Below are 27261 nucleotides of genomic sequence, written 5' to 3'. Positions count from 1 at the left end.
TAAAAATACACCATTCTTATCAGCTGAATTTAACCCACAGCAATAGTATTGTCACCAGATTTCTGTTTTTGCACCTTCATGCAAAATGTGCTAAGATGGCCATGGATGTGCTGTGTATAGAAAGTTCTTTTGTGACAGAGATAGCTCCATATGCACACAATAAATCACATGAAAAAAAGGTGTGGCTGAGCAGAATTTTGTTACTGCTGTTAGACCTAGTCAGATAAGAGCAGAATGGCATCACCACATTAATAGCATTGCTTAGTCAAATGGTACTCATGAGTTTTAGAGAACACCACAGAATCCAAGCAACACCTTTGCACTGCATGCCCACACCTCATGAATATGAACTTTTCCACCCATGATCCAAGTTTGCCAAAAACATTGGATGGTTTTACTTCTGTGCTTTGGACATCGGTTTTATGCACAATATATAAACACTTAGGCCAGTATCCTGTTGCATTATTCCACTCACAGAATGTTCCCATTGAATGAGGGCTTGGACAGAAACAGACCGTGCATTATGAGGGTCTTTCCCTGGTGTGACCCTTAAACAAAGCATAACTCTCCACCCACATGCAAACAAGATTCTGGCCTTTCTTGGGATGATGATACATGATGGGAAAATCTTTGCCTGGTAAAATTCTGTTTTGGGCTACTAATAAAAGCACAAGAAAGAGATAAATTAGAAAGTTAGCAACCCTAAAATTAGAGCATAGAAATGTATATATACAATCACTGTAATGAAGGTATTATAGAAAACACTGCAGGAGAAAAAAGATACAATCATCTTTAGAATGTATCATTTGGATTGATTTTACTTTCTATGGGAGAGTATGGCTGAATTTCTGAATATTATTCACACGGTGTAATCACAACACAATTTCCCATGCAAGCCACTATCAGCTACAGCAAAACCAAAATAGCAAAACTGGTAACAAATGAATACAAGCACTTAGGTTTATTCTACCAAACTGCATTTTCACCATTAAGAGAAGGCAAAAGAATCAGGTTATGCAAGAACCATCATGACCAGCATCACCAGCACTAGCACCACCAGCACCAGCACCACCTAATCAATCACCAGCGCCACCTAATCAGCACCAGCACTGCAAATCAATCACCATCCTGTTGAGATGAGGCCATTGCAGAATATAAGCCTGTCTTCATCTACAAAGAGTACACAAATGAAATTATTTAGTGAAAAGTCAGATCCTGATAGTTTCAGCCTAGCTTATGGGATGAAGATGTCTTTGATCACATCCTATGTTGAGAGCTGGACAGGGTGTGTGTGTGTCCTTATTGGGTCTGGTAGACCTTTCAGTGGCCTTTAGTATCATTGATCTTGGTGTCCTTCTGGGCCATCTCCCTAGGATGGCACTTGGGAGGGGCACTGCTTTACAACGGCTGGAAGGATAAGTAGAGAAGACAGAGACGACTCTTTTCATGACTGGCTGTTGGCCTGTGGAGTTATCCATGGTTCTACTCTGTCCTCCAACCTACTTAATCTATACGTGAATACTGAGGGAAGTCATTCAAAGTTTCAGAGTTCAATAGCACCAGTTTGCAGAGGACACTCAACTCTATCTCTTCTTGCCATCTAAATCTGAGGAAGCTGTTTCATTTCGAAACCAATGTCTTGGGTCAGAAATGGACTGGATGAGGGTGACCAAATTGAAGATGAATCCAGACAAGGTAGAGAAGGTTCTGGTTGGAAAGTAGATTAGGAAATAGAATTCAACCTGTATTGAATGAGATTGCTGTCCCCATGAAAACTGATTTTCACACATTGGCTCAGTTTTGAGCCAGGGTACCCAAGTTTCAGCAGTGGGCAGGAGCATATTTGCATAGTTAAAGAGAGTGTGCCACTTATGACCATTCCTGAAGAAGTCCAATGTGATGAAAAACATCAGATACAGACATTATAAACAGTCCACAATTAGAGACTGAGAGCATGTTAATGCTGCAGAAGAGTAACTGATGCAGTCTTTTGATATTTGTAAAAATCAGACTTTAAAGGAATTCTGTGCTTAATTTACATAATACCAGAGGTGAAAGAAGATCACCTCAGATGCTCATACTAATTAAGAACTTCTCTCTTCCAGTCGGAGGCTATCTCTAGTGTTTGTTTCTGGCCTGAGTTGCACCCTATTTAGATTACTCTAATGCATTCGTTGTGTGGATGCCTTTGGAAAGTGTTTGGATTCTTTAGGAATTCAAAATGCTATGCCCAGGCTGTTGTCCAGGGCCAGTGACAAATGGCCACTACAACACCTTCATTGGCTACTGGTCTATTGCTGAATATAATACTAAGTACCAGGGATAGCCTATCATGCTTTTTACAACTTGAGCCAAGACTTTCTGAAGAATTGTGTTTCCCTGTATGAGCCTGCCCGGGTCTTGGGAACTTCAGGAGAGGTCTTGCTTTCTGTTCCAGTGCTTCAGGACATGTTTAATGTGGATACAAGAGAAGCCCTTCTTGGTGTCTTAACTCAGGCTATGGAACTCACTTCTGAGAGAGCTAGGGGGACCTTTCCTCCTCTTTGTGAGCAAAGATGTTTTACTTCAACAGGCTTTGGCTAAGATTTAAGACCTTTTGGTAGAAGATGTGGTTTTGTTGTTACTGTTTTCAAGTGGTATTCAGTTGTGTTAACTGAGCGAGTTTTAATCTGATAATCTACTTAATATTGTTCTAATACTCTAATTTACTGTGGGTTTAAGCAGGATCTCTCTCTTTTTTCAATTTAGGTTGCAAAATGCCTTCTTTCCTACATGGGAGAAAAGTGGAATGTAAAACCAATCAACCAGCCAGCATGTTTACAAAGATAAGGATCATATCCTCCACTGGTGCTCCACGTGAAAGAAACTGAAATATGGTAAAGGCAAAGTAAAGCAAAGGATTGTTATGCATAATCTCAGTGCAAATGCCTAACATGCCCCAGTGCATGGTGGATAAGCCAGGTCCAAGCTGTGCCCCCCATGCATATTGTGTAAAGCACAAAGCAGGACTCCCTCTTATCAGTACATTCAATTTCCATTTCCAGGATAAACTGATGGAATTGTCTACAATGCAAAAGCAAACACCTACCCCCAGGTTAGAACATGGTGGAAGAAAACTGACACAGCAGAACAATTCAAGTGTATTCAGTTAAACCTCTCTGCTATTTGGTTGTGCAGTATCATGTATTGTACCGGCAGTGTATCCAGAATAGCGTCATAACAATAGTAACAACTTACTATTTTTGAATTATGTATCTTATTTCTGAATCATCAACCACTTTTTGCAAACTGTCAATATTTATTGCTAAAGTTTTTAACATACATGCATATGTCTAAATCCCATCTTTTACTGAGATATACCTACTGATGGTCACTGTAACACACTGCAAACAAATATTGGAATGAGTTCTTACTGGTATTTGATGGCGGAGGTTCCTGATCACCACTGTTGTTCCATTCAAGAACTGTTTCACGATTAATCTGGCCAGACCCTTCTTCGTTATCATCATCACCATCATCACCACCACCATCATCATCATTTTCTTCAGTACTCTCATCTAGTGATTTATTGATGTAAATCATTGGTAAGCTTTTGATAACTTTATCTATTTCTCCATCATCCAAACGAATATTGCCACTGTTTTTGACTTGTCCTTTGCACTATTTCACAGTTGTTAAAGATTTTAAAAATGAGCATAGAACTTAACTTGTGGGAAGAAGATTCAATGACATTGGTGAACAAGAAAATCTGGATTGTGCCCTGTGGCTGTGGTCTAGTCTAGGAGAAGCAAGAATGTAGTTGAGCTAGAGTTGTTACACAGAAGCACAGTAATCTTCCTGCCATGTACTTGTTTTCGCTAGAGTTGTCCTCTGTGGTTGCTGCATGTCAGTGACACACAAGGTACTATGACTAGCACTGGTAATGGGCAAAAGGGAGAATTTATGAGGCATTCGGGTTATCAGGAAACCTTCCTGGTGTGCATCACAACATATTTCAGCTCCTGATGGAAAAGAAGATAGAGCTTTTTCTAATAATATTTGAAAAGTGGCTGACTTGCAGAGTGAAAGAAATGCTGTGTATCCCAGTTGATCATGTTGTATTCCTACATCATACTGTGGCTGCCAGGTTAAAATATGTACTAAGAATGTCCTATCAGAAGACTGCAACTCGTTGAGCCAACAATAAGAATAACAAATGAGTAGAAAAGAATGAGATTATTCACAAAACATCGTGCCAATAGAATTCTTTGGGGAGCCATTTTAAGAGTAAGAGCAACAAAGAATGGAACATTAATGCAGATGAATAGAAGACATGCCTAAGCCATTTTGAGAAGCCATTATAAGAGGAGGAAATATTATACATATACCTGCAGCAATATAAAATGAATGATTAGTCCAAATGAATAGAAGAGACATTACAGAGATGTCTGAGTAAGTGAGCTTCAGTCATGCAGAGCAGAGGTATAGGTACAATTGTACACAAAAGGTGATGCCTTCTGATATGCAGCAAACCAACTCTTCCCCCCTCAATTATTACAGCACCTTTTTTGCCTTCTCTAACAGAAGCACTCCTCTAACAGAAGTGGTGCTGGAGGAGACTCTTGAGAGTCCCCTGGACTGCCAAGAGAACAAATATCCATTTTGAAGGAAATCACCCCTGAGTGTTCACTGGAAGGACAGCCCCTGAAGCTGAGGCTCCAATACTTTGGCCATCTCATGAGAAGAGAAGACTCCCTGGAAAAGACCCTGTTGTTGGTAAAGGGTGAAGGCAAGAGGAGAAGGGAACGACAGAGGACGAGATGGTTGGACAGTGTCATTGAAGCTACCAACATGAATTTGACCAAACTCCGGGAGGCAGTAGAAGACAGGAGGGCCTGGTGTTCTCTGGTCCATGGGGTCACAAAGAGTCAGACACGACTGAACAACTAAACAACAGAAACAGACGCACAAAGGTGCTTCTTTTGCTCTGCTGTTTTATAAGTTCACATATGCTTTGATAAAATTCCCTGTCTGTCTTTCACTACATTTTCACTTCTTTCATAACTTATAAACACTATTTACTACTAGTCTCTACAGAAAACAGAATAAGAAAGATAATTCCTTTTCTTGCATATGTATTTGACAAGCCCTTTTAAAGGAATGCTATATTTACTGTTTTTAGAGCTTTTTTTCAATTATATTTACAATATTTTTATTTAATCTTGGTTTTAACATTAACAAATGTTTAATAGTTTGTTAAAACAGCTTTTACAGTATTTTAAAAACTGTAATCATTCTATAGTTTTAATTGTTGTGAACTACCATGTGTCCCCTAGGGAGAGAAAGGTGGCATATTAAATAAACAAACAAAGAAAGAAACAAACAAACAAATAAGATTTAATTGTCTTTAGGGTTCGTTTTATAGAAGAGAAAGGTAAACAATACCAAATGTCATGTCAAGCCCCCTATTTTTAAAACTATACTTTCCAGTTAGTCTCTTCCAAGAATATTATTGAAAGACTGACTAAGTGTATTTGGATCCTGAAGGCATTTTGTGTCTCTTCCCCTCTCCTGTAATTTCTTACTGCTAATTTGCCACTTGCTGTTTTTTTACTGTTGATTGCTGTTTTGATTTATTTTAAGAAGAATGCCATGCTTCACATGGTCTAGAAATCTTAAGCAGACATAAGTAAGCAGAAAATATTGTCCTTCTGTTGGGCACTGTAGAATGAGAATTACAATAACTTCTCTCTTGAGTCATGGGGACTCGGGTATTTTCTGAAAGCTTCATAATCTGCAGCCTCCGCCTGCAATATCACAGCTGTTGGAAGACATTTAGTTGCATGACTTGAAAATGTAAGCTTATTTCTGTACTGTATTGAGAAGAAAAGCTTCGCATAAACAGTATTTCTGAGCCTGAGAAAATTCTATTCTGCTATTTCTTCTTTTACAACTGGGTTTGTTTTGAAGAGGTTAAGGAAAGGATAATTTAAGAAACAGCACACTAATGTTACAGTAGATGTTCAGCACATACAGTGTGAAAGGGAGGTTATCTGAAAATACCAGGCTAACAAATTGAGTAAATGAATCAAGTGCCCAATCCACTGGCGAACCACGCTCTGGCAGCGCAATTAACCATTGCCTTCTTCCCTGGATAGTGCGAGATCTCTGAGTCTCGCGTGAGCGACCTGGGAAGAGACAGGGAACAAGTCACTATTTACCCCTATATTCTAGTGTGAGTTTATCTGGTCGCCTTTGGGGCCACATAGGAATTTTTGACCCGTATCCTGATTGGTTTTTTGTACACGGGGATTTTTCGCCTATCCCACACTGGAAGAGGTGTGTTGGCTTGTTGAAAGGTGAAAGCTTTTGGTCACACAGGCAGGTAGTGTGGATAGAACAGGTTTTGATGCATCCCAAAGCAATCTCAGGTAATGTATAGTTCATCTGACTTCCCAGCATTGAGGATCATGCAATTACAGTGCTTGGGGAGAAAGGTGTGCCGGGGCCACACCCAGACCAACAGCCAACAAGGAGAAGGTGGCTTGAAGTTCGGAGGTGGTCAAATTTGAGCCAGCTGGGTTCTTGCTGTCTTCACAACCATGAAAACGTAGGGGCAGGGATTTGTTTGTTAAGGGGTCCGTTGAGATCTCTGTGCTTAAACCTGATTCCACACTACGGCAGGACCCCCCTTTGCCTAAGGATGCCAACAATGATTATTCAATAAAGTGTGGCCTGTGTTTATACCACAATTCTTGTATTGCATCTTTATTCCGGGGTAAGGAGGCAATGAAAAAAAATGTCAAAACAACACCATTCAACAATGAAAAATGTTTGATAAGATAATGATTTCATGTCAGCACACTTTTGTTATAGTTCTCTGAAATGTGCAGGCATGAAGGTTTAATTAGGTCCTTTAAAAAAGGAGAAACAGAACTAGACAGTCATGACTAAAAATAATGACTAAAATAATGATAAAGCAAATAGAGGAAATCAAAGTGTAGATCTATAGAAACACCTTTTTTCTCAGCTTGATAGGAAAAATATAAGATATACTGATGAAACCAACTTATAAAGTCATTCTACTTTAGTCATGCAGTTTCTTTTCCTTTCACAAGTAACATTTATACGGCGTCATTAAAAAAAAAAGATGAACCACACCACTATTTTTAAAAAGGCATTTGGATCAACTACAAGACTGTGGAAAGCAAGAACATAGTCTTCCCACAGCTGCACATTGAAACACAACTCCTTAATGTTTTTTTCCAAAGGGAACTGTGGGAAGTGTATGCATTTGAGGCCCTGTTGATCAGAAGTCTTTACTCTAGTGGCCTTACGCCAGATAATAGTAATGGATTTGTAATAGGCTACCATAGTAACAGTTGTGCAGATGCACTGGTATTTTGAACTAAGGTGGTTATCATGTGACCACTCATTGTAAGGGTAGGGGATAGACTGATCAGCTTTTTTGCACACCAGTACAAGCACTTTAAACAACACTTGGATGTAATATGCAAACGGCCTATTTGTAAAATGCTCTGTATACCTTTGGCAGTCACATTGCTTCCTCAACTCATAGCACCACTGCTCAAACACAACAGTTGGTATGGCTGAAAGACATGGTCCTGCTACGGCAAGAAGAACACATGAAGAAAACTAACAGCAGTTTCTGCAAAAAGCAGATAGCCTATGGTGTTGATGAAAAAGGGAAGGAGCAATCACCAAAACTGTTGCAATGCATTACCCTTCCTGGATGTTGTTTTGTGCCGTTCTTCATGCTCCTTGGATGACCACCATAAAGGGAAATCTTCGGGAACTTGCTGACCTTGAGTAGCGTTGTCATGGTGTTTTCCATTATTTGATACTCCAACAGCTGTAATGATGCCAGAATAACTAATATGTTGATTATACAATGTGCTAACTCCACTAATGTGTCTTCTGTCACCAGGACAGAATCTCCATCCCCTTAATGGAGAGCAAACAGATGCCACCTGTGTTCTTGAACAGAATTTCTGTTATTGCTGTTTTGCTAAACTTTGTCAAATATGATTGAATTTAGGAGCATTCTGAGATAAGGAAAGGCCCAGAAAGAAGCAGCAGCATGAAAGGAAAAAGGCTGAATAAGACACACTGGGAATGCTGTGATATGAAGGCCAGATCATCTTGTGAGATATGTTATGTTCTCATACTGCTTCTTATGGAAGTCTAATTCGGTCACAATAAGTTAAAGGACTGCGAAGACTTGCCTTTTTTTGCTCAGTAAATGATTGTGTTGATCCATAATTGGATGAATGAAAGCAGAAATCTAGTGCTCTTCAACTGAAAGAACACAATTTGTCCCATAGTGGGATTGTCTCTCTCCTTAAAGGTGGTTCAAGGAGTTACTTTATGAGCATTTTCCAGAGCCATATACTTCTTTTCCAGTGCAGTCTTGGAGTTTTCCTTGAGGCAGCAGTGCATAGACAGAGAATAGCGCTATTATCATTTACATCACTGTAACATGGAGAGATGTAAATCTGATGGAGAGTATTCTCAATGATAAGGAGGAAAGGAGCAGCAATCCAAAGAAGGGAAGACTCTGAAAAGAGGAAATGATCAACCAAAAGAGGAAGAATTTATTCAGGGGAAAAAAGAGAGACAAAATAGTAACTTTCCATTCCAGGAAAATGGAAAAATTGAGAATGAAGATGACTAAGAAATTCATGCTGGAAATTCCATCATGGCTCCAAACAACCCATCCACAAAAGGTTGACACATTAATATTTCTTCCAAGAGTGGTTATCCTGGGTTTTCAATTTTGTGTACCCAAACTCAGTGCAAAGAATAAAACTGATTCCACATACAGATTGCACTTCACAGAAGCTATAGAATTAGAAAGTTACCTAATCCAGCTCCCTATTTCAGTGCAGCATCTACAATTCAGAATACAAAGCATGCCAGGCCTCTGATTAAATAAAGGATCTAAATCTGGTTTCAGATCCTTTCATAATGAGTTAGCAAACCCTGCATAGAAGACTTAACTATTAATTACTCATTAAGTATTTGGCATAAATATGTTCTCTAATGTAATGCAGAAAACATTTGGTAATTAGCAAGGAGTCAATGGCCAAAAGACAAGTCTTCAGCAGGAAATGTTATATTACAACACCCCCTGAATCAAGTCTGTGTGCATACACGCACACTCACAGATGCACACATGCTGCTACTGGGCTAAATAGGTCACTTAAGGTGTGGTGTGCCATTTGGCTTGACCCTTGCATCTGCAGGCAAGGATTTGGGTGATTTCAGGTCAGGAAACCACACTGCACCTCAAACAACATTATTTGTCTTGCTTACCTTTACAGGGAAAGAAAAAGAAAGAAAGAAAGAAAAAATAGCAAAAAAAAAAAAAAAAAAAAAGATCTCCCCTCCTTGTCCTCTCCTGTCCCTTCCTCCTTCTGAGAGGATGCTTTCAATTTAAAAGAAAAAAAATTAAAGGGCATAGTGTGTCAGTACTGCCCTACAAGGCTTTTTTTAAAAAAAAGTTTGTTTTTTTCTCTTCCCCCCCATGGAGGAGTGGAGGAAGAATTTAATCGCCCAGTATCATTAGGTGACTTATGCAGACAGCTTTGGTTCAATCCCAGTAATCACACATGATGGAACTGAACCAAAACAAAGCAATCCTACCTGTACCAAAAAAAAAGAACAGTGGCTCCTGACAGGGAGCCAAAAAGGTGTGGGTAAGCACAGATCAGGAATGAGGTGGTTCATGATGGCACTTACATTATGTGGTCACCAGGAAATGAAGCAAACCAACCCATCCCCAGAGCAGAGCAGACAGCAGGACAAATCCCTGTCTAGTCACACTCTCACATACAAAGCAACACGTATGGATCAACAGGATAAATTTGCACAGCAGAAGACAGGGCCTGTAAAGGCACTTAGCACAGTTCAAAAGAACCAGAATAACCCCAAGTATAGAACAGAACAGAAAAGAAGTGAACTGAAAAAACTATTTTGCCCCCCCCCCCAATACACACACAGTTTCCATATTCTGGACAACTTGAAATCATGAGGCACTTAAGTTATGATTGCTGTCTTAATGATAGTGTATAACACAGAACATAACAAAATCAAAAACATGCCTTAGATCAAAAAGCTTCAGTAATTTACTATGTAACAATTATAGCATCTTTAATTGCCCTCTCGAATACTTTTATCCCCTGTATTGAAGCAAGAGATCAAGATTAAAGGCTAGATTAGTGCTAAGTGATTTTATCAAACAATCTGTTGGTATTTATGTTCGCCTTGCCTTTTCATGAATTTAAGATTACAATTTTTCTCTTACATTTGTAATCCCCTAGACCAAGAATGCTAATATCAGATATAAATGCACACACATTTTTGCTTTTCTTCTGCAAATCCTATGTTGCAGTTAAGTGTCCAAAAAAGTCAGTAGCTCTGAAAACATTGTTGCTATCACTACGAAAAGTTGCTGGTGCATGAACTGCACTAGAATTTTTTTTTTCAAATGAAAGTCAATTGTACATCTAAGGGAGTAAAACCAATTTAAACTTGTGCTGATGTCTATGCTTTTGAACAGCAAAAATTGGTTCAGGCAATTCTGAACCCCCCATGCCATGAACGACAGCACCTTATGCCAACTTTCCCCCTCTTTTCTGAGAACTGTCTCAATTATTTAGTCTCCTAAGGAAGGAAAAAAAATGCAGGATGGCAGAAATGTATGGGGGGGGGGGGAAGGAAGCATGTTTTGTAGTTCTAATATCAATCTTTTTTCCCCCAGCATCCTCCCACTCTGCCCCAGTTTAAGCAACAGAAGCTGTTCATGGGCCAATTCTCCACCTTACATGTTGCCACAGAAACAAAGTGACCACCAACAACTATTCTGTTCCACATTTTAAATTTTCCTTAGAGTCAGCTTTAAAAAAAAAAAAAACCACACACACACAATAAAGAGACAAAGCAGGAAAAAATATTAAGCAGCAAAAACGTTTTGTTCATAAGATATTTATACTGCTGCAATACAATAGATACCTTCTAGAGATGGGCAAGAACCCCTGCTTCAACGGTTCATGCTGGTTTGTACACACAGCACCCACAGCTGCTGCACATTCCCTTCCCATGCCTCACTGGTTGGATCCCCCACTCACTAGCCACCACACACTCCTCCTCCTCCTCTTAGCTGTTTGACTCGTCTCTGGCAGAAGTACAGGCTGCCCTGCCCTGCTTCAGACAAACCTGTTCTCTTGTGGGGGGGGGGTCAAACAGCTGAAAAGGAGGAGGAGGAGGAGGAGGAGGAGGAGGAGGAGAGGAGCATGCTCTAACTATTGTGGGGATCATCGGCCAGGGAAGGCAGGGGAAGGGAATGCACAGCGCTTGTGGTGCCACGTATATGAAAGCCCATCTCAAACATCTTCCATTAACAATGCTGTTGCATTACATATGACACCCCCAAAATGCAAAACTAAATCTGAGGAAACATAAGCAGAAACACATTTCATTGAGTGAATGAATAAATTCACTTAAATTACAACCTAGGAACACTTTTATGTGTGCATAAATGAGGAAAGTGATCCTTTTCTTGTTCCTATCAACATATGTTTGGTTTTGGTTCGTAGAGTACATAAATAATAATCAAGACATATACAAACCATTTCATATGAAGAAATCCAAGAGGAATGTGGAAGCTAGAGTCCCGTCTGAAACACTTAGACCCCAGAACTCGAATGGAGATCACTCTCTCTTGCACGCTCTCTCTCATGCACACCCTTACATCCTCTATGCGTGTGAGAGAGTGCAGGCATGCAGATGTGTGTTTATAGAACATGCTGACAGATTTTATTTATCATCCATGAGGGAGAGAAAAGAGATCCTTGAGCAGCATTCTTTCAAGCACTCTGTTGTTGTTTCAACACACCGTACGGACTGGATACATAATATACATTTGCACATAGGTCTTGGAGCCTGTCCGGACTGGCATATAGTTATGGTATATGGAACCCTGATGGCATTCCTTGGTACAAAAGAAAAAAAAACCTTGTACACTTGTGGTTCGACTTAGAATGATCTACCCTTCCTTCCCCTTTAAGGGCTGTCCAACATCAAACTGGCACACGGCTATAGTATGCAATCTCTTTGGCACAATTTATTGAGATGCAAAATAGCTCTCTGCTTAGCAGTCACAGATGGGTACTTTCACCAAAATGACACTGTGGGGCAGCATTATCTGAAAAGACAACCCTGTGATGTATTAGGTAGGTTTTGGCATTGAAAGGAGGATGGAGAAACCCTTTCTCTCTTTTCATCTTCTTTTATTTTAAATATTTCCCCAACTGACTCAGTTAAATTCTAAAATCATGCCAGGTTTGATGCACTGCCATTTCAATATGTCAATGACCTTTTTAACAAAGGTCCCCACACTCCCTGAATGATATCTGAGAGAAAAGGCAAGGGAAAGGGGACTGTGTTAACTCTATTGGCTTGGCGCCACAAAGCACCATAGGCCCATCAGTTACCTCCCTTCTGTTTCCCCGACCTTCACTCCAATGTCCTCCCCTCCTGCTGCAGCAGTCCAATTTCTCCTTACTTCTGAGTAACCAAGTAAACCTTGTTTCGAATGGATCTGTAGCATGGAGAAGAAGACCCACTTTCACAGTCCCTTCACAAAGGATCAGGGAAAGAACATAATGAATAGCTAATCAGGCCACAAGGGGGTTGTTTGGTGTGGGGATGGGAGGAGCACACTAAATGGGACCTCACTTCTCCCCCACTCCCTCAACAGACCCTTTGTAGCCTGATCCACCCTGCACCGAAAATGGCCAGTCTGGACAGGTCCTTAGTTAGCATCTAGAAACATACTGAGTCCATGCAGTCATACTGAATGAAACAAAGCAGAAAATCTCTTTCACATATTGAACAAAGCTCTTTGGGGGAAAAATGATTACTTCTTTCCAGATGATTACTTTACAAAAGGATGTGCTGACGCCTGGACATTTGTCAGAACAGCACACCAGAGATATGAATATAATAGCCTGTTAATCATACCTTTCAGCACAGATTGGATAAGCACAGACAAGATTGCTTCCTGGAGTTAGTTTCAGCCCACCACTATCATTGATAGAACATCATGTGTAATCAGTGTGAATGCTCAGTGCATTAAATCCACCACTCCCTCTTTTGAGGGAGATCCACCATGCCAGTCAGATAACCTGACATAAAATCTATGCTGCTTTAAAAAAAAAAAAAAAAAAAAAGACAGGGTTTATGAGCTCACCACTTTCATGTGTAGCAACTACAAAACAGTGTGATTATATGAACCAAATCTTACTCTGTCTAATATCTACCACATACTGACTTTACTTTGTATTCAATCAGTCCAGAAACACATGACGCCCAGAGGTCATTTGAGCATTAGATAAAAGATTCATCACCACAGGAGTTGTAAATTACCAGCTGCGTTAAAAAGTGCTTTGGTAAAGTCTACACAAAATACAGATATTACAATTTACTACACTTACTAGTACTTTTGGGGTGCTGGTCTTCAGAATTACCTTCTTCATAGTTATCAGAAACTTCATCATCCCTGCCGATGAGGTATGGAATGGTACTGCTATCTGTGTAACCACAGATGAATGAGGTGAAATCTTTTGAGTTAGTGAACCACCAAGCACACTGTTTTGATGACTAATTCTTTATAAGATGTCAGTTTTTCTGTAACTTAAAATCACTCTTCTTCTCTTCCCACAACTCTTCCTCCATCCTAGGTTTCCAGGCCAATTTATGAGGTGCAGATAGAAGCTAAATTCCCTTAGGGCTTCAAAGGCACAAATCATGCAGATCTTTGTGACTGATTATTCATACTTGCAAACAAAGCCTGTGCCTGTCTCCCTGTGACTAGGTTTAAAACTAAGCAAACTAACTGGCAGTTTGTGGAAGGTGTGGAAAATATCTCTTAGGCCAATCAGATGTTCTCATCTCTACCGATGTGCTATTTGTAAGATACAGGTTGCCCTTCAGGAAGACTATGTGGATCTATTTTGGCCACATCATTATATGAATATGGCTAGAAGAACCTCGAGCTTACATGCTCCTTATAGCTTCTCTCTCACCTTAGCCAAAAAAAATACAATGCTTATGCCCAAATCCAGGCTATGGTTAGTCTTGATTACAACTTACTTCAAGCCAATTCCAAGTTGTTTAGGAAGAGAGCTCATTTAAAGTTTTGGGGGAAAAAATTTTTTTTAATCTACAAAAAGGAGAAAAAAGGAACAAAAACAAAAATAAACAGAATGTTTGTTCTTATTTCTTTTTGAAAGTCACTTTCAAAAATAGCTTAGCTACAATTATCATTCCAAGGCTCTCATAGCAGCAGTGGAATACACAGTGAGCAAAAGACCCCATCTCTGAAATCCTGTTGCTTTGTTACACATATGGAAAAATTCAGTCGCTTCTAGCTGGCAATTAACAAGTCACCACTGGGTTTCTTGAGGGGTGCACACTCTCCAGAATTCCACCAGGAACTTGTTAACTGACAACTTGAAACAATATATTGCTCTGCTATTTGTCCCCTTCATACGTAACAAAGCAAAAGAATTTCATCCAGTGATCTTATTATATGGTTAGGCTACATAATTGTGGTGGGGTGGTCTCATGTGCTTCCCCTTCTTCTCATGAATAGAGCATAAGCATTTTTGTTAATTTAAACAAAGTAAACTCTAGAATTGTGATACCTCTTAACTAGAGCTTCGAAGTAAATTTTGCTGTAACTAGGTTACATTATGGCTAAAATCTTGTTCCCTAGTATAGTAAGTCACACCAACAGGGTTTAGTCAGTTTTTGACACAAGCAGTTCATGTCTGGACATCAAGGTACCCCACTGAAAGTGCGTAGTGTGGCATCCCTCACCCTAGTCCAGAATCCAACCTTCTTTTTCTGTTGCTCTCAAGTGCTGTTTGCTTTGGACCATAACCCTGTACCTTGCAGCATTCTTTTTTTCCTAAGTAACTATTCTACTCTTGCGTGTAATGAGAAATACATGCCTCAACATCTTAACTAGCAGCAATTTGCCTCAGCAATTTACATCAGAAGGCTTAAAGTCATCATGCACACATAATAGAATTCTGGTTAACGCAGTAGGTTAACACATAGTAGGCTAACAGAGAAGAGAATTATCCCAATTTATAGTTGCTACCCTATCACGTTATTATTCTGTTAAATTCTAGTTATACCTGCAGGATGGGGATATTGGGAGACACCATGCCTGATAAAGTTGGGCTCTGTTGTTCCTCTGTCGTTCGCAGAACCACTGCCTGCACTGGTTTCATCTTCAGTAACTGGCGGTCGGTCTGTATATTTTTCCCCTTCAATATAGTGGGATCCATCAGCATTGAAAATCTCTATTGAAAAGAAGTAAAGGTTTTTATATAGCATTTAGGCTGAATATCAATGAACATTTTCAGGTCTCCTATTCAATAGAGGTACCTATTTATCAAGTGGTAACCTTAACCCACTTACAGTGGACCCTCGACTTATGGAATTAATCTGTATTGGAACGGTGGCTGCAGGTCGAAAAGTCTGTAGGTTGAGGCTCCATTGACCTACAATGCATTGAAAACCGATTAATCCATAACCGACCGTTTTTGTTCCATTTTTTTTTTCCTGGTCAGTAGGTCGATTCTAAATTTTGCAGCCAGAGAAGTCTGTAACTCGAAAAGTCTGTAAGTGGAGCCTTCTGTAAGTTGAGGGTCCACTGTATATTCAAAGCATGCTTTGGTGCTGGGATGGTAGGTTCTCCAGATGTTTTCTATGGCAACTCCCAAAAATATGACTAATAATAAGAAAGTATTGGTTGGAATCCAAAACCTCTCTGCCTTTATTTTAGTCCTACGTGAACAAGTAGCACCAAGCTCAGGAACTCTCTGCTTCTCTGGAGTGGCCATGATAATAGAAATGTCTTTTTCAGCATATTCTTCAGTAATATTTAAACTGTTATTGGATCTGCAGGCAAAAGTTTATGCTGACTACCATTTGTCCTTTCTGGATGTAACAATACACTGTCCTTAACTAAAAATAACAAGTGGACACTTCCCTTATCCTCCTCACAGCTATGAAAGAGAAGGGGGGGCATCTAGCTGAGGCTTGTTCATCCAGCACCAAATTGTAGTTTAGCATTACAGTACATCCAAAGTGGACCATTAACTTAGCTGTCAGTCCAGTTCGTATATAATGCTGAATGACAATTATAAAATCTTGCCGCAGTCTCTTCCCACAGATTCACACCCAAATAGAAATTTATGAGTAACATTCTTTTGTTCAATTGTCAGGATGGTATAGGTTACTTATGTATATGACAGTTAAATGTATGTTGTGCTAACCTAGGAAATGACCAGCCTTGTCATATAGTGGTAATCCGTGTATTCAAGGCAGCCTGAACATGTAGGAACTTTTCTGTTGTCTGAACTTCAGAACATACTGTACATATAATGGCACACTCAACTGTAATGTTTCTAACACACAGCACAACTTAGAAGGTCCTGCATCTTCAGACCTTCCTGTGATGAACCACAGGGGTTCATTTGTTTAATCATTGCAATATAGGATGTTTTTAATTAACTGAAAATGCTAGTATTATTCTAGCAGACAAAAAGAAAGCCAATGGTTACAAAAATTAGATTATTTTAACATCAAATTACAGTACACTGTGCTATCATCTATAGTAGGTTCTTCCCCTCTGAAATGTTTCCAGAATATTATATGCATCCTCTGGATATATTTTCCTCCGAGATGCTAAAAAACTGAAGGTGAATCTGGCTAAAACAGAAATATTACAGGTTGGGAAACCTGCTAACTTGAATAGGGGTTTAGATCTTACACTGAACAGAGTCACACTAATTGCTGAAGGATCAGATAATACGATGTGTGAATCTTCCTGAACTCAAAGCTGTCCTTAGACACACAGGTGACATCAATTGTCAGGATTCCTTTTTTACCCACTTAAGCTGATTCAACAGCTATGGTTATGTCTAGAGAAAGCTGACCTAACTAAATTAAGCCTTGCTCTGAGTGCATCCAGATTAGATTACTATGATATGTTCTATATAGAACTGCACTTGAAGACATCTCAGAGACTCAAACTGGTACATAAGGTGGCAGTTAGAATATATTTTAGAACTGGGCACCTCTATCATACTGTATTACCCCTATTTTCCTGTCCATTACTCTCTAGTCCCCATTCAAGTTGCCAATTTTGGCATTTAAATTTCTTAACAGTTTGGGACCATATGATGGGTACCTGATAAAGGGCATTTTTGCTGGTGGCCCCATGCTTTTGGAACTCGCTTCTGGGAAATACAAATGATCTCATCAATGCTGACTTCAAAAATACCACCACCAAGTGCACATTTATTCTAATCTGTAATTGGGGGCTTCAAAATCTTTAGCCAATTTATTTGCAAATGTGTGTGTTTAATTGTAGTTATATGCCCATATTTATGTAACCCCCTAAACAATCTGGAAGGAAAGTATGCCATGATAATAACAACAATAGCAACAATCATTACGTTGCACTCCTTATTTATCAGCATTGCCAATACATGTAGCAGATCAACAGATCAAATTTAAAAATTAGGAGTCAGGTGCTAAAAATTGCAGATGTGACTACATGTTTGCAAAATCATTGATTTTTGAATTTTAGGAAGCAAATTGTTGTTGTTGTTGATGGTGTTAGATTTCTAACAATCAGTTGTAACATCAGCATGAAGTCTCTAAAGTATACTCAGAATGTATGGCATTCACGTCTTACCTATGGTATTGTTATTATTCGGCAAAACAGAATATAACTTTATCACGGGGTCACATACTTTTTCTCTTGTTTCTAAAATGGGGAAGAAAAACAAAAATATTACTTAGTTATTTTTTTGCAAAAAAAAAAAAGCAATAGAAAAACCTGGAACTTTGGCTTCCGAAGAAAATTTGGCTTTGCAAAAGGTTTCAAATGACAATTCAACATTTCCACATAAAATTGAAATTCCCCTTGTTGGTGCAGACTCTCATAACAGCACACCACTACACTCATTCATACTAAGTATGAGCTTTTGCATTTTAAAAAGCAAAAATATATCAATAGAAATTGAGATACCTAAATCTTATAAAAGATGACAACAACTAAAGGCTAAAATGTAGGTTAAGATCCACATCTTTTCTCTCTCCTAGAAGGAACATCTACTCCCTAACTATCTTAAGGATAAGAACATTTTATTTAAAAAACTTCCCATTTTGAAAAGATCTGCCACATTCTTCTCACTAGTGAGAATAGAAAAGCATCTCTCAGTTTTTTCGACAGAATGTTTGCATTGGTGAGAATTATGTTTTGTGCAAAATTCACCCCTTTGTGCAAAACCATACAATCCATGTTGATTTCACAATCCACTCAACACTTGGCATTCTTGTTTAGATATCTGACATATAGAATAGCTTGTTTACACTTTTCTTAAAAATGAGCCATTCGTTCTCAGCTTGCTGTATGTGCTTTCCTTCTTAGAGAAAAAGGACATGTAGGCCATTTATGCAACTTTGTACAAATTACAGGGAACTTGTCTCACTCTCACCTAGAGATGAAGAATCTCACAAAGCTTTAAAATCTTTCATCAAGATGTGCAACAGGCTGACACAGACTATGAGGGTCCTCCCCCTCCTCATTTGTTTCTCTGTTTATGTGTTTTGACTTGATGGAGAGGGTAGAACCAAGGGCCACAATATATGGCCAGAGGTCACTTGACAAATTTCAAAGGCATTCAATAAACTGCTTTTAGCATATGTTGTGCTTCTCTTGTATCTTATTTATTCTGTTTCATAAAGTGAATCATATAAAGTTTTTTTTAGCAAACCAAATGAGACACTGTTGTGTGGTTATGAAATAAGCCCACAGAGAAGCACACGAACAAAACAAGACATACCTGATGAGTTAAAGCAATATGTATCATATCGGTCAGATATATTTGAAGCAAGTATGTAAATCCCAGTATTGTTTGCTGCACAGAGATGATAAGGGGTATGTCGGGGAACTACGACTTTGTCTTCTATATATCCATATCTAGGAGAAAGATAAAAAGTCAATAACATCTCAATGTTTCTAAATATTTAGCTGTTGTACACAGAACTGTTTATTATCACAGATTATCTGTGAAGTAACCATGTCTTCAACAACCATAACCTTTAACTACAGAGCAATGATCGTTCCATTTGTATTTTAAGTATATGGTTCTGCAAGTTTTATACCATACTATAGATCTGTTCTTATGTGCTTTCAAATCAGAACTGACTTATAGCAACCCTAACAGGGCTTTCAATCTAAGTGAGGTATTTAATGAGTGATTTTACCAGTTCCACCTCCACCCAAAGAATTTCCATGGCAAAGCTGAGGAATTGAACCCAGGTCTCCTGAGTCCTGGTCCATTACACTATCCACTACACCACACTGGGTACCAACCCTAAGTCTACACATGGTTTAATTTGTGCTGAATTTGTACTCTGTGTGGTTTCATAAACCAAGCAGAATACTGGTTGAACAATAGAGTGAAAGCTTGACGAGAGACTTTTTCTATATGTATAAATATGCCCTTCTATTGACCATCTTGTATCTGAACAAGTCTGGGAAAATGCATACAGAAACATTAAAAAATCTGTACATCTTAGATGGCTAAAACGATAGACACGTTGAACCACTTTTAATTTTTAAAATATGAAACAGACACTGCAGCAAATGGAAGAGATCAGAAATACAGCTTTGTATTGATCAGATATCTCTGATGTGTCTGCTTCATACACCAGACCTCAGAACAGCAGTGCCCCAAATTTCTCTCTTGCCTGAGATGGTAAAGAAGCCCTGCTATCCTGACCACTGCATGTGCCACCCGTATCCTACTCCCAACATTGTCTTGCTGCCATCTCTCTGCTGTCCACAGCACACTCCAGACCCAAAAGCTTCACTGTGAGGTTCTCCTAAAAGCCAGGCATTAGAGATAAAGTGTCCTGGAAGATAAATCAGAAAACATCTTCACCAAATTCTATCAACGCTGGACATTGGAGAGCTGGGCTCCCAACATTTGTTGTATTAGGCAAGCAAAAGTATGCATGGCACGATCCTGTCCAGCATGTAAAATATATGGCCTTTGTGAGCTGCTCCCTGAAGTAGGAGCTTCACCTTTTCTTTCAGGAAGACTAAAACTGGCTTGGGGAGATCAAAGAATAATGGAGCTGAGGAGGCCCGCCCATAAGGCCATCAAGTCCAATCCCCTGCTTAGGGTAGGAATCTAAGTTAAAGTATATTTGACATATGATGGTCTAGCTTTCTCTTTAATGTTTCCAGTGATGGATTGCTCGCTACCTCCCAAGGTAATTAGTTCCATTGTCATATTGCTCAAACAGTTTGGAAGTTTTTCCTAATATTCAGCCAAAAGCTGGCTTCCTGTAACATGGGCCCACCATTAAGTTTTCTGCACTCAAATGACTGAGAACAGATCCCGCCTCTCCTCTGTGCAACAACCATTCAAGTATCTGAAGAGTTATCTAACTGAAATCCTAGTGATCCAGCACACTCAAGTTAGGCAGCATTGGGCCAGACAAACAGTGAGATAAAGTGCAAGGCAGATTCCTGTGTTTTTTGTTAAAAAAAAGTCCAGATGTGGATTGCTCGTCTGGAAACTGTATTGGGGACTGATTCAAGCAGAGCATGGAACATCAAACTACTTGTCCTTAAGTCATGTTATTTGGAATTTTAGCGTCTGACTAGGGGGTTGTAAAAAGTGGGCTATTCTAAATTATACAAAAGATTATGCTAAACAGCTTTATGCAATCACTTTCCACCGTGCAGTTCTGTGAATCCACACTCCTTACCTTTTCCAAAAATATCAGCATAGTAAACGGATAGCACTGTTACATACAAGAATGACAGATTTCTGAAGGCGAGCCAGGGATCAAGTTATAGTATATGTGCCGAGTTGATGAAAAACACACCACCCTCCAAAAATGGCAAAGTTGTAATAAAATGCTGAAATGTAGCAATAATTTACTCATGGAATGCTATCAAAAATACTTAATGGTCCCCTTGTTATTCTGTATTAAGCACAGGATTTTTCAGCATAACACGGGACTTCATAAATCAGGCTGAAGTTTCAAAGAGGTATGCAGGTAAATAAAGATAGGTAATAAATTATGGCTGTTTTGCAATCTTATGTCAAAGGTTTAGTTCCTTCATATTTATTGGTTTCCCCTATGTTGCCTATACTGAGAAGGTTGATGAAATGTGAGTGAAGTTCCCTGCCCAACTCTTAAAGAACTCCTTCTGATCAGGCAGAGAAATCTGATATGGCCACTGTGAGGACTCTGGTTCACCTTTAAATGAAGTTGGGAAAACTATAATCCACTTTTGTGATTCATCTTCACCTTCTTCACATCACATCATGACTTTACAACATTAAATATTAGTCATGGGTGGAACATAAGACTACTTTAGCTAACACATCAGTGTTTCCTACGAGGGCTACATAGATTATGGCAATGCTGAAACTATTATTATTTTTTAATGATGTACTAAAAAGATATAACTCAGTTGGCTTTCATTCATTCATGTTTTCATTTTTATTCTGTCTGCATATTATATGTATGACTTCAGCTGCAATCCTATGAACACTTACCTCAATGAACTCAGTGAGACTTATTTCCAAGTAAACACATGTAAAATCAGGCAATGTTGTTTATCTGATTATTTCAACTGATCTTAATGATAGGCAAATAAGCAGCGCCTCCAAAGTCCACCCAATCTTGTGGGGAAAAGGGCTGTTCTAAAATGGATGACAGTGGTCCCTCTAATTCTCTGACCTCAGATAACCTGGGGCTTTAGTGGTCCTAACCAGCACTTTGAATTGGGCCATGAAAAGGAATGGCTATTGCATAGCTATTTGAACTGAATGGGTATTCAATTGCTACAATGTTAATGAAACACGATTGCATCAGTCACCCATTTATTTATTAATTTTTTACTTCTTAACTATGACAGGGAACCTCTGGCCCTCAAGATCTTTTGATCGAGAAGTCCCGTGATCTCTTACTATAGAACTTGCTGATGGGGACTCCTTGGAATCAAAGTCTAGAACATCCGGGCAGCCAAAATTTCTCACACCTGGTCTAAATCCAACAACTCAGTCCAACAAGCACCCGAAAAAACACATTTAGTACCAAATGAAGCTTTCAAGTCTTCCTCAAAGAAAAATTCCATGCAGAGCACAGTAGAGTACTCTAGTATAGATTCAATTAATGAAAAGGAACCAAAGGCAAATAACAATATGTTCTTTTTCGTAACATGTGCATTGTCAACCAAAGCCTTTGGAATGGTGCAAGAAAGAAAGAACTAAAAGGAAAATGTGAGTTCAGAGATTGAGGGTCAGAGAATGGAATTAGGGAAAGGGTGCTTAGTTTTTTGAAAGAGAAAGTATGGTGTGATGTAATGCAGAAGGAGAATGTTGATACAGAATTCAGGGAAAGGTTGAAGAAGAAACAGGTGTAACAAAGACATGAATGTTGTCACTCAGCCAACTCAGTATGCTTTATTTTTGTGCTCCAGTCTTTTAAAGGAAATATTCTGTGTCTATTTCTGTATGGGAAGTTGGTGGAATCCAGCCCTACACTTATGTATAAAGCCAAGAAGACACTTAATCCTATCCTTTGATGGGTTCCCTCATACCTTCTAGAAACTCATGGGAGAAGGAATAAGTAGGGCCATACAAGCCCAGAGGAGTAGAAGGTTGTTATTATTTTGACTTATATACCACCCCACAGTGCTAAAGTACTCTCTGGGCTGTTTACAACATAATTATGCAAACAACACTTTGCCACCCAGCAAGCTGCATACTCATTTTATTGACCTTGGAAGAATGCAAGGTTGAGTCAGACTTGAGTCAGCTTCCTGAACTGTTGAGATCAAACTCAAGCAGTGAGCAGAGACGTGTGTTTAACCACTGCACCACAGAACTAGGAAGAAGGTGGTTACCTAGTCTCATTTTCCCTTTCACTGTATCACAACCTACACTCCACTGAGCAAGTTCCTCAACCCTCTCTGTAAAGAGGGTGGAGTTGAAAAGATAGTCATGCTGAGAACGGGATTAAATATATTCTCACTAGCTTATTTATTTATTTATTTATTTATTTATTTATTTATTTATTTATTTATTTATTTAGTTAGTTAGTTAGTTAGTTAGTTAGTTAGTTAGTTAGTTAGTTAGTTAGTTAGTTAGTTAGTTAGTTATATGCCGCCCACTCTACCCAAAGGTCTCTGGGTGGCTTACAACAATTAAAATACAATAAAAATACAATTAAAAGATAAAACAATTAAAATACAATTAAAATAGATACTCTAAAAATTGCCATCAGGACTCACAGTTGATATTTCAATTAAAAGCCTTCTGGAACAGGAAGGTTTTAACCTGGTGCCAAAATGTCATCAGTGTCGGTGCCAGACAAATCTCAATTGGCAGGGCATTCCATAGTCTGGGAGCAGCTGCCGAAAAGGCCCTTTGTCTACAAGCAGTCCTTCAGATATCCAGGGCCCAAGCCATTTAGGGCTTTATATGTCAAAACAAGCACTTTGAATTGGGCCGGGGCAGCAACTGGTAACCAACGTAATTTAATCAGAATTGGCTTGATATGTCCCCTAGCGGCCCCAACACTCACCAGCCACGCAGCTCGATTACGGACGAGTTGCAGTTTCTGGACCGTCTTCAAAGGTAGCCCCACAGAGAGTGCATTGCAATAATCTATACGAGATGTTACCATCTGTGTGTAAGTGTCATGAGACTCTGCTCGTCCAGGTAGGGATGCTGCTGGTACAATTTCCACAGCTGAAGGAAGGCGCCCCTGGCCACTGAGTCCACCTGGGCTTCCAGAGTTAGACTGGGGTCCAGCAGCACACCCAGGCTGTGGACCCTGTCCCTTAGGGGGAGTATAACCCCATTCAAGGCAGGGAAATGGCTCCCCAACCTGTCCGGTGAAGCACCCACTAACAGCACTTCCATCTTGTCTGGATTGAGTTTCAGTTTATTAACCTTCATCCAGTCTATTATCAGGTCCAGACACGAGTTCAGCACTGAAACTGCCTCACCTGGATTGGTGGAAAACGAGAGGTAGAGCTGAGTGTCGTCAGCATATTGCTGACTCCTCAGCCCAAACCTCCTGACGACCTCTCCCAGTGATTTCATGTAGATGTTAAACAGCATGGGAGACAGTATTGAGCCCTGAGTAACCGCATGACATAAATGCCATGGGGCAGAGCAACTGTCCCCCAGCACCACCCTCTGGACACGGTCAGCCAGGAAGGAGCTGAACCACCGTAAAACTGTGCCCCCAACTCCCAACCCAGCCAGCCTATCCAGAAGGACACCATGGTCGATGGTGTCGAAAGCCGCTGAGAGGTCCAGGAGTATCAACAGGGTCACACTCCCCCTGTCTCTCTCCCAGCAAAGATCATCATACAGGGAGACGTAATTAAATATGTTTAATTTGGTTGTAACCTATTGTTGTTCATTTGTTTTCTTTCTTCAGTTGTTCTGTATAAAAATTTATAAAAAGGAATAATGATGCAAGTTTGGTCATTAGGGCCAGCAGAGCTATAGGGCACCTTTTAGGAATGCCTTCTGGAGTCTATGGAATTAAGACCGGCTCATGTATAGTTAGATATTTTTACCAACAGTAACTAGATAATCCAATTACTTTCTATACTAATTAATCTAATTATTTTCCATATCAATGAATATGCATTTTTACTCCTATTATACTGAAAAGAAAAAACACAGTAAAAATATCCACATTGTTTAAAGATTAAATAATAAGAACCTTCTGAAAGAATGTCTGATCTAAATGTCATGGTGGCATTTCATCAATTTGATTTTCTTCAGTGTTATGTGGATCATCAGAGAGATTACTTAATGGTACCACACACTTGTAAAGACATTTGCAGCTCATTTAATATGTTAACTAACTTTGACACACGGTACCTGAGGTCTGCAGTCTCATAAGCAAGTAAACAATTCTTTCCAGACAACAAAGTTGCCTGGCCAATGTTCAACCTACCTTGTGGCTCATGTAACTACGTAGGCAGGCAGTAAGCCTGGCAAATATTGATAGAACTTATCTGTAGAGCTGCTGATGAGAGTTGGTACAACGTTGTGACTAATAGCACAATTAGAAGTATGAGCTGGGAGTCTGGCTCAAACTTCTCATTACGTGGCCTAAAGGCAAGCCACTATACCTTCAGCCTCCCTGCCTGAGGCAATGGAGTGCTCACTGGAAGGACAGATCCTAAAGCTGAGGCTCCAGTACTTTGGCCATCTCATGAGAAGAGAAGACTCACTGGAAAAGACCCTGATGTTAGGAAAGTGTGAAGGCAAGAGGAGAAGGGGATGACAGAGAATGAGATGGTTGGACAGTGTCTTTAAAGCAACCAACATGAATTTGACACAACTCCGGGAGGCAGTGGAAGACAGGAGGGCCTGGCGTGCTCTGGTCCATGGGGTCACAAAGAGTCGGACACGACTAAATGACTAGACAACGATGATACTGATTTATTTTACAGGCTTACTCTAAAGATCCTTGAAATAATGATTGGGAACAAGTGCTCTGAATTCATGCTGTTGAGGCAATGGGCTCAACAAAGTGATATCTGGGGCAGCCCTTACAACTAGCAAGGAAATATTTAACCTCCAAACTTTCAGTGGCATCTCTTGCACTGATTGTGAAGTGCATCATATTCAAGTTCAGAAGGGTTTTCTCACAATCATTTCCATTCATTTTTATCGAATAAACATGAAATGACAGAAGGAGAGAAAAGGAAAGAGCAAGTGAGACAAAGGCTAGAAGATTAAAATCAGGAAAAAGAAAGAGCTGTCAGAAGAAAGATGTACACAGTGGAAAGAAAAGAATTAAAATTAAAAGTCGGCCTCATGTTGGAGGCTGGCCTTAATTTAAAGTTAGATCTATAATCTGAAAGGTATGAAAAAGATTACAGATTTAAGAGACTATATAAATGCATGCTGAGGTGATCAACCTTAATGAAAATGACACTAGAAATATGGAAGAAAAGAAAGCTATGCTTGGCTTTTTTTTTCTTCCTCATTTTATCCTCACATCAATGCTGAGAGGAATTTTGAAAGACTGCCTGAACATTTGTGTACTATCCAACTGGCAAATGCCCTCAGGGGCAAACTAAAACCATGAAAACCCAAAACAATCAACAAATCCCTAACCAAAACAAATAAAACTGAGTGGAGATTCACCTCCAGCCTGTGTTGTATGCAGACTTCTTACCTGCAGGTTTCAAAACCAAGGGCAAAAGCTTTCTGCATCTGCTCCAATGTTGGGATGGTACTGTTGAGGGCCTTGCAAAGCTCAACTGCGTCTTCTCTTGTGAGACTGTAGCGGCGATTTTTTTCCACATGGAAAACCCCTGCATATCTGCAGCTTATATTCAGACCTGTTCATGTGTGTGAGAGAAAGAAAATATGACATAATGAGACTGGTCAGTGCCATTTTGTTTTAAACACTGTTTCAGATTTATGGCCATGTCAAAGCTTTTCAAAGAATCAGTGAAATCACTAAATCCCTTTTTTAAGAATAGTCATTTGAAACAAGAGGAGTACTGTACATACTCATTTCTGATCACACTCTGAAATCTATCTCTGTATTTGCAAAATGATCAAATGCGCTATGCAAAAGGATCTTGGAAGCTGGAAGCCATCCAGTCATATTACTGTATTAACATATTCTGAGCTTGTTCTCATGGATGGAACATACTGGACTTAATCTCTTCTCAATAATGTATTTTATATAACTCATACCACCCACACTATGATGGCTGTTAATGCTACTGTTGCACACAAAATCAGGAAATCAGTGAAGATCAGCTCCCCACCTCAACTTCAGTCATCAGAATATCCATGATACAGTATCAAAAACCTCCAAAAGGCTTTGAATAGCATAAACCACTTAAATTACATTTAGCCTGACATTGGAAGCTAATTACATGCTCCAGTGATATGCTTCAGGCAGATGTTTGAGTGAGCCAGCAATCATACTTGTAAACAAAGCCTGTGCTCGCCTCCTGATGACAATCACCAAAAAAAGAGAAAAGAAAAGAAAAGAAAGCTAAGGCACAAGTTACCGGAGTGATGAAAAGCTCCTGCTATGGTAACTCAGACTTTTTGCCTTTCAGGAATGTTCTCCTTCTAACAGCCACTA

The 27261-nt window shown here is 39.5% G+C and overlaps 1 protein-coding gene across 12 annotated transcripts in view; it reads right to left on the bottom strand.

Annotated features, from left to right (window-relative positions):
- Positions 1-27261, bottom strand: part of CD44 (CD44 molecule (IN blood group)) — a 103607-nt gene that overhangs the window by 23841 nt on the left and 52505 nt on the right. For 8 of the 12 annotated variants that reach the window (XR_013540669.1, XR_013540670.1, XM_078383442.1 and 5 more), the window contains exons 2-8: positions 26332-26497; positions 18933-19069; positions 17780-17851; positions 15207-15374; positions 13497-13592; positions 7724-7852; positions 3414-3557 (exon numbers count right to left, since the gene is read on the bottom strand). Coding sequence is in view for 10 of the 12 variants with exons in the window: in XM_078383442.1 (XP_078239568.1) it covers positions 3414-3557; positions 7724-7852; positions 13497-13592; positions 15207-15374; positions 17780-17851; positions 18933-19069; positions 26332-26497 (912 nt within the window). In the remaining 2 variants the exon portion in view is untranslated. The remainder of the gene's footprint in view (positions 1-3413; positions 3558-7723; positions 7853-13496; positions 13593-15206; positions 15375-17779; positions 17852-18932; positions 19070-26331; positions 26498-27261) is intronic. The other 4 variants (XM_078383449.1, XM_078383454.1, XM_078383465.1 and 1 more) reach the window with 2 other exon arrangements.

Source organism: Pogona vitticeps, chromosome 1 (assembly GCF_051106095.1).
Source record: "Pogona vitticeps strain Pit_001003342236 chromosome 1, PviZW2.1, whole genome shotgun sequence".
In the NCBI taxonomy this organism is placed as follows: domain Eukaryota; kingdom Metazoa; phylum Chordata; class Lepidosauria; order Squamata; family Agamidae; genus Pogona; species Pogona vitticeps.
The sequence above is the reverse complement of the archived record's forward strand: the minus strand, read 5'-3'. Positions and strand labels throughout refer to the sequence as shown.